Here is a 20,027-nt window from a genome sequence, read left to right as displayed (position 1 = left end):
CCGTCCATATTGTAATGTTCCTTGAAGCAAACTCTATGTGATACTTGGCTTCAATGTGTATATTAAAGTGTTGTTTGGTTCTAACTCTGGAGCTTCATACTTTCTGTTACAGAGGCCTTAGCTTATCTCCTCCTGTTTTTTAAAGACCTGATCCCACTTGGTGATTCTTTATTTCTAAACTCCCAGGTCACCAGGTTGCTCGAGGTCGTTATTGAACCTGTCCCTCTGCTGGTCTAATGGTTGAAAGGAGAATGATCATCTAAAAGTGCAAGCAAAAGGCAGAAGAAACATTATTAATCTGCTAATGCCTTTTTTCTTCTTCTTCCAATTAACATATTCCATAATCTGTGTTCCATCTTTATCTCCACTCGCTAAATGCGTGACTTCATTTTCTTTGTTAAATCTTATAGCACACTGAGTTATAACGTTTTCCTGCCCTTTGTTTACCATTAACATCATTTACACTGACACTCAAATTAACATCACTTGTATTACTAATACAGTCTTCTAAGTGTCCTTTTCAACTATTTGGGGAAAGGGAAAAAGTTGGATTTGTCTTTTGCATTTTATCAATACAACTTTTGCAGACATTCCTCCCCGGCTTAACGTCAGTAACCAGCAGGTCCTTCAGTCTATCTAACTATTAAAGTGGGATTAGTATATGTTTCCAGACCAGAGACTTAAGTGGAATTTCAAAAGCTTCCAATTTAGACGACACAGATGACAGTGTCAAAGCAGAACCAAGGAAAAAGAAGCTGAGGGGTGACAGCTGGAGCCTGAGGCAGAGCGAGGCGCAGAGAAAAACCCAGAAACGTAATAAACACAGAAAAAAGACACAGAAAAAAGAGAAATTCTAATTACTTTTAGTGTACATAAGTTTAGATTGAGAAGGATATTTTTAAAAGCACATTATAAATCTCAGAGAATAATAATTCTGACATTTAACTTAAAATATTTTTTATTTCTATATACATGTATATTATCACCACAATATTCAGCTGAACCACTTTTCCTCTCTTTACTCTGGTTTATTTATTTTGCCTCTATAGATTCAATTCTATATAAAAATGTACTTACTGTATACATTACTACATTGTAAATCTATTTGATGGCCAATTAGGGTGTGATATTCACACTTACAAATCTAATTGAAATCATGATTTTCATTTCCACAGCTGTGGTGCTGGGTCATCTTTGCTCTGTGAGCGCCATCTGCTGTTCACAGCTGATGTGAAAAACACAAGCAGAGCTCAGCATTCAGGTAAAGGCTTTAATGGTTCACAGAGAAGAGTGGATACACAACAGAGACATATTCACATCACACACATTAAACTGTAGCCAAAAGTAATAAAGAAAACGAATTAATTTATTTAGTCAATGAATCAAAGTACTGTAAGTCAATACTAATTTAGTTTAAAATAACACAGACTCCACAGTGTTTGCATCTGCATTACAAATAACTGAAAGAAGAGATGCAAACATTAAGTCAACATGTTCTACTTTTTGATTATAGACTCCCATCTTTAAGCTCAGCCTTCATACTGGTGTTATGATGCCAAATCAGGCCTGGTGCGTATCTCAACCTTGTTTTGTGTGTGTCAACTACACACCTATAAAGTTGTGTGACTGCATCTTGCAAGGTTTTGTCACCCGCCATCGCAGTGACAGAATCATTGTTACAAATAGAGACAGACAGATAGACAACAGACAGATAAATAGACACAGACAGAAGTATAAACACCTGGAGAGTACTTTTAGTTCCCGCCACAGTAGGTCTCTCTGGGGGCTCATTACGCCCCTGTGATACACACAGTGGTGAAAACAGTACCAGCTTTGTTGTTGCGGTTAGTAAAAACAGGACACACACAGACGGAAGACACAAAACAGCAGACACAGTATAGAGTAACAGTTTGAGTGCTCAGGACACATCAATATGTCACTGCACTCCATACTTTACACACATGTTAGCAACACAGATTGATGGCAACAAGTGGGGTGTTACTTTAAATCAAACATTTAGTGCAATAAAATCCAAAGAAGAAAAATATTATACTATAAGAGCCGTACGACCCTGTGACACAGATCTTAGGTTAGGCACATCTTTTTAATCCAAAATATGAATGAATAGGTAATGAATCTTTAATTAGAGTCAAGGAAGCTGTGCAGTGGCTTTTCAATACATTTCCAATAATTGTAGATTAAATCCAAAAGTCCAGCTTTTTTTCTCTTGAAGAACAGAATATTCATTTGAGGCAAAAAACCATAAGCACCAAGTATTTCGTTATTTAAGACAGTGTTAGTGTTGCTGTTACAGGATTCATCTTTAACGTCCTGGAGGATTTCATTCTTCATCCAGCAGTCTTCACTTTGAATACTTCAGGGCCAGCTAAACAAACAAACAGAAAAGCATTTTAAAGTCTGAACATTTTCATCTTTATACCATAGCTGATCAATGATTTCTCTTGTTGGAAATATGTATGTTGTAGAAACAGCTGTATTTGTACGTCACCTTGTGCGCAGTGTCTGCAAACTGCTGGGCTTTGTGCATCAGCTCCACAGTCTTGTCCTCGGCGTGACTCAGTTTGTCTCCACGCTCCCCCAGAGCCACATTCATCCTGTGGACTACATTACCCAGAGTGCTCCCTGTGACACGCTGCCCTGGCTGACCTGTTCATACACACAGAAGAAGAAAAAAGTATGTAAAGGTACTCAATGAAGAAGTCAAAGTATTACACATCCACTCTGAGGCCAGATAACCTTCTGTCCTTAGAAGCAACACAAACGTCTTCATGATCGTCATCTGTGAGCTACAGTTTTAAAATAATTCGATTTTATAGGGCTGTCTGTCGATTAAAATATTTAATCGTGATTAATCGCATGATGTCCATAGTTAATCGCGATTAATCGCAAATTAATTGCAAATTTTGTATCTGTTCTAAATGTACCTTAGAGGAATATTTTTCAAGTTTTGAATACTCTTATCAACATATGAGTGGACAAATATGCTTTATGCAAATGTTTGTTTATTATCATTGGAACAATGACAAATATTCTCCTGAATATTCTCAACACAACAACCTGGAACCTCTCTCTCTCTCTTACACTCTCTCCCAACCCTGTCTACTTCTTTGCACTGAGCCAGTTGCTCAAACAGACAAGCCTGTTTACAGTTGTTGGCGAAATGCCGCTCCTCTGTCTTCATAACAGTCAAAGCATGAGACTGAAGTTCCCACCTAGGGTCAAAATAATGCGCTGTGATCCGAATTATCTCACACAGTCCCTCGTCCTCCACAATGTTAATTGTCCTGCAAGCTGTAGCCACTGCCACCTATTTAGCTATCGCTGTTAAAAGCTTGCTGCTCGTAGACGCCGTGTCCAGGCGTCTCCCCGGCAAACTTTCAAGCGTGGTCTGCCGCAAACGAGCGGCAGGAGCGGGGCTGTCAGCATCAGCTGTGTGCTTGGCTTGCTGTTTAAAACACCTTTTTTTGTATCCATATCTCTCGCTAGAATCTCCCACCATCCAACTAACAACAACAACAACGTCAAGCCTTTGGGCGTTAACGCAAACATTTTTTGCATTAACACGTTAACTTGACAGCTCTAATTTTAAAGCCTCTAATGGTCTTGGGCCTAGCAATTTATCGGCTTTGCTTTTAACCTATGAGCCCTCTAGAACCCTCAGGTCTTCTGGTACTAGCCTTTTAATCATAACCAAAGTGAAAACAAAGACCCACGGTGAGGCGTCTTTTTATTATAACAGTCGAGGGCAGACTTTTAAAATTTAGCTTTCAACTGATTTGTAATTGATTCTTATTTTATTGTAAATCTATTCTTATTTTATTGTAAATCTACTCTTATTTTATTGTAATTGTAATTTGTTTACATGTGTATATACTGTATACTGTATATGAGTTGGTATTAAGTGTTTTAATCACACAACTATGTGTTACTCGGGTTACCCGGGAAGGACGAGAAATTATTGTTTTTATTTTTAAATGATCTATGTGTTTGGGTTTTGAAGCACTTTGACTTACCTTTGTGTTTGAAAATGCTTTATAAATAAAGTTTGATTTGATTTGATTTGATTTGATATAGGGACTGACATGGCCCATGAGAGCAGGTCACTAATGGCGCATTTCCATAGCAGGGCCTCGCTCGGCTTAGTACAGTATAGTTAGGCCTTGCTCACTATGCTGCGTTTCCATTACAGTTTAGGAACTGGGGCAGTAACTATAGTAACGCAGTGTAGGTGGAGCCGTGACGTCATCTTCAATGCGAACCACAGAAAAACAACCGTTAGCTGTTAGCTCTCAGCTCTCAAGCTCACAGCTCCTCATATCTGTTCAGAACAACCTGATCTCACCAGAATGCGTGACTCCACCACGACTCCTTAACACTGCATTGCGTGGTGGAGTCACGAACTTTGTTACATTTACGTGTCTGCACCACGCAAAGAACCCCAATGTAAAGTGAATGAGGCTCCTTTGTCGTGGTGCACACACGCATTTCTACAACGTCCAGCAGTGAGCTTTTATTCTATAAAACGTTTTTAAAATCTACTGTATAGCTTGTAGTAACTCACAGGAGGCTTCTTTTATTTTATTTGTATTCATAATAATTTTTATTTTTCGTCAGAATGTATTATGGTGCATTATTCACCAATGTTTGTTCTCAAAAAACAATGTATTGTAAGTAATACAACTGTGATTTTTATTAAATTAGTTCGTTTTTAAGGAAGGCCAGAGCTTCAGCTGTGTCAAAGAGATTGTTCCCTTTAGTTAACGTTATTTAAAAGATAATTATATTCCTATTTGATTAAGTACCCTTTATTGTATTACGGACCCAAAGAGCTGAGCGTCCATTCCCATTGGATAACAGAGCATTTTACACCCGGAAGTAAGTATTCTCCTTACTGTCCATTGATTTTATTTACAGTGATATCTGCACTACTCATCAACTCAAAAACACCAGATTATCCTTGTTAATTACACAACATTGATTGGTTTAAATTGTGTACAATGCTTTTGTATTTTCCCCTTTCGATTCGGAGAAACAAATATGTTTTCGGAGTGTGTGGATGGTAGAAGACACTACACTACCCAGAATCCTCAGCTATTGTTCCGCTTTGCCTCAAGCTCTGTGATTGGTTGACCTCCAACTGCATTCCAATGAAAAAAACGTTTCGTCAAAGATCAAATCATACTTTATTCAGCAGTGCTTGCTTTACTCTTTGAAAGTCATCACATGAATGCATTGTAATGAATGGTTTGGCTGCATTAAACATTACACATCTGTCGTAGTTCTTTATTTATCTACAGAGATCGGGCCTCAGAATGGACCGGAAACTATTCTTTTACCGTTCTATTTTAATTTCACAATAAAGTTAGTAGTAATAATTTGTTTTGATATTATTGTTTTTTATTAACTACTAGACCGCTGGGTCATGTTAAGACCATCTTTTCTGTGTTGCTGTGGGTTTTTTACATCGCTTTTGTGTTACAAATATCAAAACAATAACAGAATATATCCGTCGTAAACTAAACCAGAAACAGCAGTATATTTTATTTTGTTAACACTGTAAACTTGACAGCTTTTTAACCCGCACCTCCTACTGGTTAAAGCACGTTATTACACGTTTAGAGTAATGCAATGCAGGTAGATTGGGTTGCTTTTTATTGACTGTTTTAAAATGCCTTTTTCTTAATGTCTTTCCTTTTTGTAAAGCACTTTTGAATGTGTTATATTTGATGAAAACATTTCAATATTAAGAGTACATACTCTTAATATAGTGGGAAAGTGGAAGGTCAATGATATAAATAATATAGAATAGAAAATATCAAGAAGATACTGTAAGTGATCTCTACAATAAAACAGTTTAGTGCCTGATAGGAGGATGTGCAAAACAGACAAACTTATAAGGCTTTATTTAAACATTAAAGAATACTTTAGGTTAAGGTCGTCTTTTAAATAAGAAAAAAGCTTTGGGGGTATCTACAGATATTAAGCCTGACAAAGTACTTAACGTCTAATATATTGCATGGTTTGTTTTGGAACTTGACAATCAACTTTCCTTCAATGTTAACTATGTTGAAGCACTTATTTTAACTGATATTATACATATTAATTATACTCTTATAAGATGTATGTAGATAGTATAAGAAATGTGCAGAATATGTTTAATGGTGGAGGTACACAGATATCGATAGATGTCTTGTGATGCACTGTTGATGAACCTGTGACCCAAGTGTTTCATTCATTGCATAACTACACCGTAGTTGTGTATATGATATGTCAATAAACCTTAGAAAATCTTGAAATCTTGAAAGGGATGTGCAAAATAGCCATTATATACAGTTTTTAATGAACTATTAGTAGAGAATAACGAGTAATGAATATGCTTTAGGGATCTGCAGATACATATTTAGTCTTCTCAAGCACCCACTACCAAATATCTCGCCTGATTGTTGGCTGAATTCACTGAATTTTACTCCGGTGTAACTAAAGTCTGATTTAAGGGTTGTTTATATTTCACATCATTAATCCAAATCTGTAAAGTAACTAAAATAAATGTAGTGGAGTAAAAATACCAGGTTAACCTTAAAGAAAGCCCTCAGGATTATAAAAGACCCCCATCACCCAGCCACAAACTGTTCTGTCTGCTGCCGTCTGGCAGGCGGTACCGCAGCATCCGGACTAAAACCACCAGACTCAGGGACAGTTTCATCCCACAGGCCATAAGACTATTAAACACCTGAACTTAGAAACAACATCCATAACATTCATCTGGCTGCTACTTAGAAATTATTTATCTAATATATCATATTCCAATCACTTGTATATAGACTCTTATTGCACTATTTCACTTTTTACTATTTTACTATTTTTCTTTTTGTATTTACTTGCACTATTTGTTCTGTGTAGCCTATCTGTTTTATTGTGTTGCACTGTTGGAGGAGCCTGTGACCTAAGGGGGGGGTAGGACACGTTCTAAGCACATGGTGTAGTCCTATAGCTGAGGATTCTGGGTAGTGTAGTGCCTTCTGCCATCCACACACTACGAACAAATATTTGTTTCTCCGAATCGAAAGGGGAAAATACAAAAGCATTGTACACAATTTAAACCAATCAATGTTGTGTAATTAACAAGGATAATCTGGTGTTTTTGAGTTGATGAGTAGTGCAGATATCACTGTAAATAAAATCAATGGACAGTAAGGAGAATACTTACTTCCGGGTGTAAAATGCTCTGTTATCCAATGGGAATGGACGCTCAGCTCTTTGGGTCCGTAATACAATAAAGGGTACTTAATCAAATAGGAATATAATTATCTTTTAAATAACGTTAACTAAAGGGAACAATCTCTTTGACACAGCTGAAGCTCTGGCCTTCCTTAAAAACGAACTAATTTAATAAAAATCACAGTTGTATTACACACAATGCATTGTTTTTTGAGAACAAACATTGGTGAATAATGCACCATAATACATTCTGACGAAAAATAAAAATGATTATGAATACAAATAAAATAAAAGAAGCCTCCTGTGAGTTACTACAAGCTATAAAGTAGATTTTAAAAACGTTTTATAGAATAAAAGCTCACTGCTGGACGTTGTAGAAATGCGTGTGTGCACCACGACAAAGGAGCCTCATTCACTTTACATTGGGGTTGTTTGCGTGGTGCAGACACGTAAATGTAGCAAAGTTCGTGACTCCACCACGCAATGCGGTGTTAAGGAGTCGTGGTGGAGTCACGCATTCTGGTGAGACCAGGTTGGTTCAGAAACTAGACAAAAGTTAAAGTGGACCTATCATGCTATATTTGAATAATATAGTGTAGGACCATACCTATATAAGGCATATTTATACTTTTTTTTTTCAAAATACCAAACAGATCATGCATTTTAGCCATGCCTCATTTTGCTCAATTTGACATTTTTTAGATCTGTTTTAGCAAGGGTTGATTCTGTGAGCAACAGCACCACCTAGAGGCCTGGCATATGTACTACAACGTCTCCAGCGCTTTCGAACGGCAATGCCGTGGTTGTCTCCTCCTGATTGGTGGAGTTGGCCCAATAGCCGTAGCGCCACTGTCCTGACGTCAGGAAAGTGTTCAAATCTGGATCAGTTTTTATCAGATCCGTTGCAGCCCCTTTTTTAGAGATTTGGGTATGGAGGAAAATAGAGAGGGTTGTGTTTTCTGACACTTGGTGAGTTCCCTGGAACACCGGGGACACATATTCATGTATACAAGACGTACAAAAGTGCATTTTGCATGATAGGTCCCCTTTAAACAAGTACAAACCACAGACTGCCTGTGTCATGGCGAATACAGTCGCTGGTTTATTTATGTCTGTATAGGCCGTTGTTGTGAGTGTGGACGGTCGGAGCATATACTGCGTTAGCTTAGCCAATCTCCATTTAGAACACACGCATTTTAAAAGGTTTTTCACCTGCCGTCTGTCTGCAGACTTGTCAAAGCATTAATTCATGGTTTTGACTAACCGGTATCAGTATGTTGTTACTTCGGCATCATTTTGAAACGTGTATTACAATTAAATCACGGTCAAATATGTTCATTTAGTTGTAGTTGTAGCCTCCTTGCCAGCGATTCTCTCTCTCTAGTTTAGCATACTCAGCCCGACTCAGCCCTGTTTGTTGGCCCCGATAGAACCACGATTTTATGGGGCCAGAAAAACTGTGAAATAGTACCCGCTAGCCGGTACTACGCCTAGTGGAAACGCAACCAAAAATGGGCCGTGCACGGCACGGCACGCTTAAACCGCGCTCCACGCTGTAGTGGAAATGCGCCATAACTGTCTCAAGCAGGGCTAGAGGTCAAAGTGTGTGCCAATCGAGGTTAGCTGCAAAGGTTTTTTTTGGGGCAACCTACAAAGACTTGTATTCTATAGGCATTACTGGAAAGAAGAGGCAAAGAGCCTCTAAGAACATAACAGAGGATCAGGAGGTTCATTGGAAGGCCACCTGGAGAAAAGGTATGCTCTGATCCTCCACGGCTGGGTCGCCTAGGCAAGTTTTGTCAGATGTTGACAGACTCCAAACACCCAATGACCCCAGGTTTCATCACTGAAAATGTGTTCAGGAGTATTGAAAAGATGTCTTTTAGCAATCAAGTGAGAAATCTATAGAAAAAAGCCCTCGCCATGTATTCATTTCCCTCCTAGTTCCAGAAGAAGCTCTGTCCTGAAAGTGCTGTCAGAAGGAAAGGTCAGAACATTCATCTGCATGCATCCCCTGGGGACCATGAATATAGTTAGAACTTAGACCCAAAAATGGCCACTGCAGTCATGTTGCAACAAAAATATGTTTAACTAAACTCCATTCAACCTGTTGGAGAACCCTAACGGATGTCTAAAGACTCAATAGAGCACCACACCATCATTATCAACAGCAGCACAGCCACAGGTCGACTGAGGTTAAGCACTCGGTGCTGTTGGACTGTGACTCGGAGCCTTGCTTCAGCCTGGCACGTCCCCGTCCCCCCCATCACACTGGCCCTGTCAGAGGGTTCAATGGTGCGCCGGCTCCCTGTCAGTCTCAAAGCTCCGGGCTTCCTAAAGACCGGCTATTGTATCGACCCCCCCGAAATAAACAAAGTCTCCTCTCATCTGACCGCCACACCACAGAGAGGCTTTCTGCTGCACAAGAGAGGTGCAGCACAGTGAGGACAATGGACAAAAAGACAGAAGGGAAAACGATCCAATGAGACACAAGCTCAGATACTGGTATACAGTGAAGGTAGGGGGGTGAAACAGGATCTGTGACAGGACGTTTTTAATCCCAGAATACTCAGGAAAAGTGACAACGTTCCCTAAAATTCAAAAGTTACTGAGCAAAGGTATATAAGCAGTATTCCGGTTCAGTCCAGAAAAATAGTTGGCAATGTTCCTTTACTCGAGTATTCATCTTCTGTGCAGCCTTTTAAATAATTTGGAGATGCTTATGTGCTCAGATCCACTTTCTCTAAATCCCTTTGGAACTGTAGCAAGTGTTTGTGATTGTTGCACATTAATGAATTACAGCTGCATCTTTCAGTTATCCTCACGCACGTCACCGAAAAGATTGCTTCTATTTGAATGCATATAACTGATCTACACAACCTGAGTAATGGCTCACAGATCGCTCATGTTTGTGTGTGACTCTACCATGAGTGTGTGTTACACACAAGTGTGAGCACTGCCAGAATGCAGGCTGCCACTAGGGGGCTCAAAACAGACAGGGGTTAGTGACACAGCAGTTCGTGGAATTTTGATATTACAGTCAGCATATCCAGATTAAAATGTCTTCTTCATTCTTTGTTCATGAAGTTTTTACTGGATCTGAATTGAGCACTGTTAACTGTTTGACTATTCAACTTAAACGTTGGCTTTGTTGTCCCCAAGGTGAAATCTCCAGCTAGTTCAAACATAGAATGCTGAAGGCGTAGGCACGGACCACGTTACAGTAAACAAGATAAATTACGTAAATCCGGTAATGACAACAACAAGAAATCTATCACCAAATACCTAATTAATCAGCAGTTATATTAAAGTTATAGTTAACAGTTTGGTGGTCCGAGAGATAATTATTATTATTCGCCCCTGGGACGCATTATTTAGATTGTATTTAAGTTATTTTTAAAGCAATATGCAAATACATCCATTACTTGAGGGTAAATAAACAAACAAAGGGATCACTTGATTTATCTTAGATTGAGTTAAATTGCATTGTATGTCGCACAAATAATACAAGACAGCGCGATCTGATTGGTTGCGTACAACCACTAAATCTGGCTAAGCTGACACAGGGAACATATTACAATCTCCAACCCCCAGTTTATAACACAGGTTTTCTGATATATATAAACAACTATGAGATAAACATTTAACTTCTGCTGTATAATCAGTTAATGCGTGAATTAAGTGCCCATTTAATTACATCCTTACCCCGAGCAGGTGATTGGCTTCTGTTGGCAACCATCCTGTTCTTCAGTCGATTCATGAAGACTTTGCAGCGGAAGATCACCAGATTCATGGTGCAAGCTTCTGCAAGATCAAGGTGAACATATTACAACTGGTCACATATGAACTTCATCGTAAGTATCGCAAACCTTTACACTGACAAACTCAAACGTTGGCAATGTACTTTTTTTATTGGGTAAATAACCAACAGATGAATTAAAAACAATTGTTAATTTAGAACTTATTTTGTATTTGTCCATTTATACACTGAAAAAACTGAAATGTTGACTTTAATGTAATGTTTTATGTCAACAGATTTCACATAACTGTATTAGGTTAGTTGAAAGCAATAATATCAAGTTGAACCAACCTAATACAGTTATGTGAAACTGTTGACATAATACATTTAATTAAAATCAACGTTTCAGTTTTTTCAGTGCTAACCTCTACACTGAAAAAATGAAACGTTGACTTTAATTTAATGTATTATGTCACCAGACAACTGTATTAGGTTGGTTCAACTTGATATTATTGATTTCAATGAACCTAATACAGGTTTTCAGAGGTTTGATCAGTGTACAGTTATATATTTTTCAGTCTACCTGCTGTGAGTTTGGGTTGGCAGTTGATGAACTCTGTCTGTCTGGGAGGAACGTAGCTCTTCCTCCTGGACTGCAGGGTTCTGGGTGCAGGGACCGGTGAGGGGACGCTGGGCCCGGCTCCCACCTCGAGGGGGGCGCTCTGACTCCTCTGGCGGACCACTTTTCCCAGACTTCCTACTTTTCCTTCCCAGTAGGTCTTGCAGGCATGGTACAGGATCTGGACGAAGAGACACTTCTCTGCTGAGGAGCTGGCCACCCATTGGTCCACAGCCCCGTCAAACACCAGGTCAAACTCCGGGCAGTCCTGGGGAGCAGGAGACAGGCCGGAGAACGCAGTTAGGAGACATTAATCATATATATCCTACTGCTGTTAATAGCAGAATGTTGGATAGGGCTGACCTTGTTGGGGTTGATGCCGTTGACCTGGCGGAGCTTCTCCACCGTCCACTGGGTCCTCTTTGTGAAGCTGGAGGAGCCACCAAACTGCTTCACCTTTGTAATGAGGAGCTGATGTGGCCTTGTGTTGGTCACTAGGTAAACAGATCATATGCAAAATATGCTTTAATATCACTATTAAAAGAGTTCAATAATGGTTTTAAATAAACAACCATTGAATTATAGCTGCACAGAAGACACTGAAAATAACCTTACATAACGTCTTAACCTTGACTAATTTATAATTCTTGGGTTGGGAATAAATGCTGAATCCAAGCATTAGAACATACATGAACATAAGAAATGTAGCAACCCTAGAATACTAAAAGCCTCACATAAACCTGCAGAAATTCAGTAATGCAAAATGTCAACACATTGGAATCTTTTAGGACCTTCAACTCGTTCAGGGTTCTTACCACTGATATAAAAATCACAAAATGCAGGCAGCAGTTGGTGCTGTCAGGGAACTATTGAAAAATCATATGTATTATTACAAAATATTCTGTCATCTATCATTTCTCTACTTCTCCTAAAGGTTTAGATTTCTACCGTTGTACCGTTTGATAATCGTTCTTGAGATCAATTACTCAACTAACTCTTGTTTGACCTATTCCCATCGTTGATATTGTTACTTACATTTTTAGTGTTATTTGTATTATAATTATTACCCTTGTGTGAACTCTTATCTGTCCTATCCTGTGTGTTACTGTTGTTGCTTAAAACCTCTTTATCTTCCATTTCCACTGACAGTTTTACCCCTGCTCTCTTCCAGCTCTTTACCCTCCTAAACAATGGCTCTGCTGTGACATGTGACGCACCGCTCAACAATTAATCTGCTCGGAGCCAAAAACAACAGTGTTTAACTTTCACAAAAACAGGCTAGGTTTGCAAAAGTAAGGCTATAAGAAACAACTACAGTGTAAATGTGGATGCAGGTTGAATCCACAAACTTGCTAAAGTTGCTAAGGTGGTAACACGAATGAAGGATGGTTTGTGGTCTGTTTTTATCACCTACTGCTAACAAACTATCCATGAGTTTTGAACATGAGAGTGGCTCAAAGTGGTCAACAGTGGGGTCCCTTTGTGGCATGTTATATGACTTCCTGTCCCTTGATCCTTTGTCTTTATCCAAAAGTAGTAGTATATAAGTTATCAATATGAGTTTTGTTGTGATCTAGAAGGCCTTGGGCAGCAATAGGACCTCCAAAACAACAACAGACTGGTGATAGTATTAAGTATTGCAAAAAAAGAAGCAGGTAGTATTACAAATATGAAATTGTAAAATAGTATGTATTGCACATAGGAAATGAAATTTAGCCTCTTGGATGACTCCAATAATGTGCACTGTCCCTAATAAATAAACACACTAATGCACAGACTATGAATGTTAAGATAATTTCCATTAAATGAAGAATGTCTTGAGTCAGATTGAACCTGAAACACAGATGAACGTGTTGTAGTCTCCTCCGGCTCCAGTGGGCAGGAAGGACATCCTCTTCCTCTTCCTCCTCGACACCTCCACCGCAACCAACATCCGTTCATCCCGAGGGATGAATAGCTCTTTGTTGATGGCAGACTGAACGTTCATTGTAGTCCTGAGACCTGCACAGGGATGGGTGTGACTGTGCTTAATACAGTATGGAGTGTGTGTACGAGCAAAACACTGAAAGACGCTCCAAAATAAGAGCTGTTTTCTTTTGAAAAGACTCTGAGAATAAATCAACCGATCAGAGGAACCTGACCTCCTGATCAGAGCCTTTACAATAAAGAAAAAGGTAATGAATCGTTCTTTAAGGACAGGACATTATGTCAAGCTAATATTGACTATAATACAACAGCATACAGCACAACAAATGTTTGTGGATTATTTTTACAAAGGTTTACTTTGATTCTTCAAAAGCTATTTTTCTATTAGTATCTTTACGTGGCCCAACACAACATGAACTGGAAGACAATAAGCTTTAACAAGGAGTGAGATGATATGGAATAATACATTTGTCAATAAATATGTCATGGGTGTGTTTTTGGTTCTTCAATGTATAATCTGAAATGTTGAAGGGATACTATTGACACTGTTTGTGCCTTTGTTCTATTATGATTATTATTAATATTGTGATTTTTTGGGTGAAATGGTTCTGTCATCTAATCAACCTAACTCATGTCTCTTGCATGTACGTACAAATAAGAATAATAAAATAGTGTTTGAAAAAAAGTATGTTTCAGTGTGTTAGACAACATCACATACAATACAATAGATTAAATAAATGCATTTCGTCCAGTGCTGAAATTATTTGTTTATTGTTTTTTTTTGTAAAGTGACGGAAAGATAATGAGTTTATTCTCAAGCAAAAAGAACAACAATTATTTCGCAACAGCCTTACTCTGTTTCTGTAACAGTAAGCTGAATGACTTTGTGATTTTGATCAGAGAAAACAGGAAAATAAATCATCTGGGGCAGTGTGCATTGACCTCCAACCACTGTGCAGAGGAGAGATAAAGATCCAAATAGTGGATTTTAAAGTTTAAAATAAGTCTAACAAATAATTAGTTGAGTGTTGATGTCATTTTATTCCTGTTTAAGTAGCTTGCTGCATCAGTCCACACATGATGGATCCTAAGAGCCAGAGGAGCTCTCTGTATAAATGGTTACTCATCATATCACAAAAACATCTGTGGCAATCTACTCACTGAAAAAACTGACATTGACTTGAATTAAATGTATTATGTCAACATATTTCGCATAACTGTATAAGGTTAGTTGAAAGCAATAATATTAAGTTGAACCTAATATGTTTTATTTAAATGTAATATTATTGCCTTTAACTAACCTAATACAGTTGTGAAATCTGTTGACATAATACATTTAATTCAAGTCAACATTTCAGGGTATTGTATTGATTAGTTGGGTAAATAATCAACCGATAAATCCAAAACAATTCTTAGTTTACCACTTCTTTTGAATTCATCCATATATATACAGTATACTATGTATTCTTGATTCTACAGGTGGAGAGAGGTTTGTCCTACCTGTTGCTGTCCGGCTCTTCTGACTCCTGTAGGATCTCTGGAACAGACTGTCCTGTTAGTTTAGATAAGAGTTAGTAGCCTGTTAAATTAGTGAAATATTTCCCAGGATTTTGTCACGAACGTATCACGGCACACCAAGCGGCGTGCCTTGCTGTAAGGGCGCAAATCATCCTCAGTTCATCCCATTTCAAGAGGTTGACGTGCACGTGGTTAAAGGCTGGAAGACAGAGAACAGAAGGCGGCTGTCTCTAAAACTGAGGGGGGGGGGGAGTCCAATTCGTGATCCAAATTGTTCATTGTTTCAGACTTTATCTTTAAATTATCACATAAATAAATCACAATTTCCCCTGCTCGAGATATGACCTGCAATAACCTCTTTCCTCTCAGAAAGACACAGGAAGAAGTAACATGTCAGTATCAGGCTCAGCTATAACATTTGATTAAATAAGGTAAATTGCGTATTATTATTATTTATTTGTTTTATTAATTGCATTTTATTATTTAATGTCTGATTAAAGGTGGGGTATGTAATTTATTTCAGAAACACTTTTTGTTATATTCCATGGAATGCTCTTAACATCCCGATAGCAATGAATACATTAAAGGTCCCATGTCATGCTTTTCCGGTTATTACCCGTCCCCTTGTGTGTTATGAAGCTTTTTTATGCATGTAAACGGTCTGCAGAGTCAAAAACCCTCAAAGTACACCCTGTAGGGAGTAAAACTCTAACACAGAAAATACCTCCCCAAAACGCCTCGTTGGAGATTTCTCATTTTCCATTGTTTTCTTCCTGGGTATCGTGACGTAGGGATACCCAGTAGCCACGCCCAGAGCTATGGTCGCACCCTCTGCCAGCCGAACATATACTGTTGGAAGCTCAGGTTCAGTTCAAAACTCTATCCAGTCATGCCGACGAGGGTCTGTTTCCTGTCTTGTGAGGGGAAATCTTCAATGTATGCCTTACCGAGGGCAGAACCACGACGAAGTCAGTGGTTGACATTTCTTGTTCCTTCAGATGTTCGAGCCGGTATTTTACTGTGTGCGCGGCATTTCACGGACCAAAGCTTCGCAAACATTGCAGCGATTCATGCTGGATATGCACAGCGTAGGACACTGAAGGACGATGCTGTTCCTACTTTGTTTGGACCAGCGGGAGATTCAGGTACACAACCTGTAAGTATTCATTGTTGTTTGTGTATTTATGATGTTTAAAACAAACAAGGTATCTACCACGACTGTTTAAATGGGTAAACGTTTTTCGGCCTGCTAAGCCATTGACACAGTGCTAACTGGGCTAACTAAGTTGCTAGCGTTTCCATATATCAACTCCAATGTCAGCAGATGGCCTTACATACATGTATCTCATAGCAGGAGAATGTCTGCATTCACACACAAAATACTCATAGACAGTATACTCCGGGTGATTTACCGTACGGTCAGTCGCAAAACTTAATTACATTATAGTTGGCGTTCCTAGCGTGTAGGCCTATGCTACCGAGCTAAACAAGAAGGCTACCAAGAGCTAGACATGCTAGGCGAAAACATTGGTTTTATGCCAGCTACAATGAATGACCGAACGTAGCAGACTACCCGTATAAGATTGCAATTGTAAACATGTTCTTGCTAGCCTAATATGAACCACTAGCTGTTGTTCATAGTAGGTTGGCATATTACACTGAACAACTAGCAAACGTAGGTTAGCATATTAATCTAGCTGGCAAGCTAACGAACCTAAAACAACTAAGTTTCTCTAATATTTTGTGATTTGCATTTGATTTCGTCCAGCCAGATCAGGAAACTCCTGGCGTATTCGGCGGACAACACATGACGGGATGACCACTCTGATGCCTCGTCCTAAAAAGCCCCAGTACCAGCTTACAAAGCTGCGATAGGCAAGATGCCGAAAACGCCTATAAGGGGAGGAATGGATGATATACAGTGTATATATGTATATTTACACATGTTCATTTTGTACATTTCTAAAAATAAAGTTTGATGGAAATACTTAGTAGCCTTTCTTCCCTGAATTATTTGCTCCTATAACATATCATTCATATATAGCAAACCATGATTTGATTTTTCATCAAACATAGTAGTAGTTTATTACAGGTAAAAATAACTTACTCTTCTTCCGTTCTACGCCTCAAAGGTCTATAATCGAATCTGTACATGTTATGGAGGTTTTGCAGGGTGTGGGGTATGTATGGTGTATATCTTGGCATATAATGTTGTGTGCTACTGTTGGTGTTTTCAGCTACAGTAGCTGGCTACATAATGTTGTAACTGTCAGCTAGGCTACCTTTCTAATTTCTTTGCAACAGACGTTTTCCACTTCGGTAGGCATCATGGCGCAGTTTCCACAAGTGCACCTAAATAACAACAGTTGTAGGTACAATTCGGTTAGTTAGCGTATAACATATACGGCTGTACTAACGCCATTGTGAAACTGATGTTCCGCTCAGAGCCGAAAAAAGCACTGTTAGACATGGGCGGAGCCTCTCTGGTGGTTGACTAATCAGAACAGAGTGGCCGAGCTGACCAATCGGAGCACACTGGGCTCACAGGGAGGGGGGGGCAGGAGCTCCAACAAGCCGTTTAGGACAGAGAGTGAATACACATACTATACAGAGATGCTGTATGAGAAACCATAGAGTTTGGAAAATTGCACAATATAAATCTATTTTAGTATACCTCAACAATGGAATTATGATCAGTAGAAATGGCCACGACATGGGACCTTTAAATGCTTTGACAATAAATACATTAAAAAAATTCATCTGTGGAAGCCGTGGCGCTGTAAAAAGCACGACCAATCATCTGAGCCGGCCCGGCTAAAATAACTGGATCGCCTACCTGCCTGTCAGCCTTCCATCTGTGCACAAACTTATCTCGTGCCCTCATTGGTCATGTGCGCGTTCGTGTGTGCTGGAGGAGGTACTTTCAAATTCTAACGCACTCGAGCTTGTTTCTCCAAAATTACATACCCACCTTTAAGTTAATAATTACCACTTGGTTTCAGTTCTTCAAAAAAGTTGTTTAATTAATGTTCACACTAAGAGCAAGGCAAACATAAGACATCAGGAAGATTGAAGGTGTTTCATAGACACAACTCAATGAGAACAGCCTGTGTAACAGACTGAATTAACGTTTTTCATGATCTTGCCCTCAAAATACTGAAACATTGGTTTTAATTAAATATATTTTTGAAACAGAGTTCACATTACTGTATTAGGTTAGTTGAAAGCAATACTATTACATTTAAATAAGGAGTATTAGGTCCAACCAAATATTGTTGCTTTCAATTGACCTAATAGGCTACAGCGAGGACTACAAAATGACAATGAGGTGACTGGGGATGTCTGTTCAAAACATTGCATGCTTGAATAAATCATTTAAACCAGTTATTTTTGCCAGACTTATTACTGAATATCGTTAGTCCATCTGAGACCTGTGTACACCTTCAGACAGCCTACAAGTGAAGCACACGTAGTTTACTCACAGTTTGAAAGCAGCGTGCCTGACTCGTACTGCACTATTCCACATACTCACTTTATTTTAGAACTATTTTTCTTTTTGTATTACCTTTTACTATCTGTATTAATATTATGTTGCATTGTTGGAGAAGCCTGTGACATAAGATTTTCAACGACATAATTACTCTGTAGCTATGTCAGTTTGACAATAAAGAACCTTGAACCTTGAACCTTGAGAAGTCTTCAGCTGTGGAGCTGTGATCCGCCCAGGTTAAATTGTGATACGACTTCTGTTCTGTGGCTATCTACCAGCGATCATGTTTAATATTAAAGACTACACACATGTATCCCTTATCAAAACGGTATTCTGCACTTTGCAACACTTATCCAGATAAGATGTGACAGTTTACTTGGTTAACTTTCGTTATGCATCGATACAGCGACACAAACCGAATGACGAGGATACTCACATTGAGAACTACAAACACATATATTCATAATTTTTACTCTGCTGTGAACATGTTTTCGTTTCTTTCTTAACGTTTATGCTTTTATCTTTGTGGTCTTTTTTCTTATATTTTGTATCTATTTCTGTGTAACTTGGTAATATTAATATAAATTCCTTGTTATTGTTGTCTTTCCATCTGTCGGTGATGATCATACTACAGTACATAACGAAACACATGGCCTGATTTGCATATTTTATATTTATATTCTATAGCTTAATGTGTGCACTGGAATACATTTATATGTAAAATTACCACTTATCACAAAATAATGTGGGCTCGCAGGCTGATAAACTAGGATATCTGATCTTGGTGGGTCTTAATGAGGCTTGATACAGACCTAAGTCAGTATACTATTTAAAAGCAAATGCCTACTATAATATGTATATTATATGGCTTAAAGTGTACATAAATTCGCTCACATTATAAATGATGGTTGGGTTGCATTTTTCTGAAACTTTTAACAATGTTAATGTGCAGTGGCGACTGGTCATTAGGGGCAGCCCCACCTAGTGTCAGCAGAAAGTATTACAAATAATGATTACAAAAATGCAAAAAAAAAAAATAAAAAAATATATAAAATATATTTTAAGATCATGTTTAATCATCTGATTCGTCTGTACATTGCTGTTTTAGTCTGTGTTCTTCTAATTAGTGTGTCTACAGTCACAGTGTGTGCCTATTGAGCTGTTTAGAGCCATGTGGGACAAAACCTGATTATGCCCCTTCCTCTCGCTGTGAAGTCAACGGTGACTGTAAAAACTTCACTGCGCATGCTCAGAGTATTTTGTAATGAAATGTGTGTGGCAAAAAAATAATGACCAGAGGGGCACGGAGCTACCATCCCCACCATACGTCATCTCAAATCATTCAGAGCTGATTGGCTGTAAGTACGTGTGCCGCGAAAAGTGTGGTGTGTGAAGAGGAGACGAGAGAGCGTCCTAAAACCAGGAAGTAAGCACAAAAAAGCAATGAGATTTCTCCAGAGGATTTTAGAAAATAGCTCGAAATAAGATCTGTGGGA

General features: G+C 38.7%; 1 protein-coding gene across 1 annotated transcript; it reads right to left on the bottom strand.

The window, feature by feature from the left end:
• Positions 1 to 1,256: 1,256 nt before the first annotated feature.
• On the bottom strand, positions 1,257 to 15,171 carry stxbp6l (syntaxin binding protein 6 (amisyn), like). The gene is made up of 7 exons (XM_034150590.1): positions 15,024 to 15,171; positions 13,431 to 13,598; positions 11,961 to 12,091; positions 11,562 to 11,865; positions 10,945 to 11,043; positions 2,510 to 2,667; positions 1,257 to 2,386 (listed from the first exon to the last, which is right to left on the bottom strand). The coding sequence occupies exons 2-7, from the start codon at positions 13,582 to 13,584 to the stop codon at positions 2,363 to 2,365; spliced, it is 870 nt and encodes a 289-aa protein (XP_034006481.1). The 5' UTR covers positions 13,585 to 13,598; positions 15,024 to 15,171; the 3' UTR covers positions 1,257 to 2,362.
• Between the last annotated feature and the right edge of the window lie 4,856 nt (positions 15,172 to 20,027).

The sequence above is a fragment of the Trematomus bernacchii genome, unplaced genomic scaffold (genome assembly GCF_902827165.1).
Source record: "Trematomus bernacchii unplaced genomic scaffold, fTreBer1.1, whole genome shotgun sequence".
NCBI lineage: Eukaryota > Metazoa > Chordata > Actinopteri > Perciformes > Nototheniidae > Trematomus > Trematomus bernacchii.
The sequence above is the reverse complement of the archived record's forward strand: the minus strand, read 5'-3'. Positions and strand labels throughout refer to the sequence as shown.

What these genes read in the sequence shown, in the direction of transcription:
- stxbp6l (XM_034150590.1), bottom strand. Translation starts at nt 13,584, where the DNA reads ATGAACGTTCAGTCTGCCATCAACAAAGAGCTATTCATCCCTCGGGAT. An exon ending in CACGTTCATCTGTGTTTCAG is followed by an intron (nt 12,092 to 13,430) that starts GTTCAATCTGAC and finishes CTGTTTACCTAG; the next exon opens with TGACCAACACAAGGCCACAT. An exon ending in CCAACCCAAACTCACAGCAG is followed by an intron (nt 11,044 to 11,561) that starts GTAGACTGAAAA and finishes TTGATCTTGCAG; the next exon opens with AAGCTTGCACCATGAATCTG.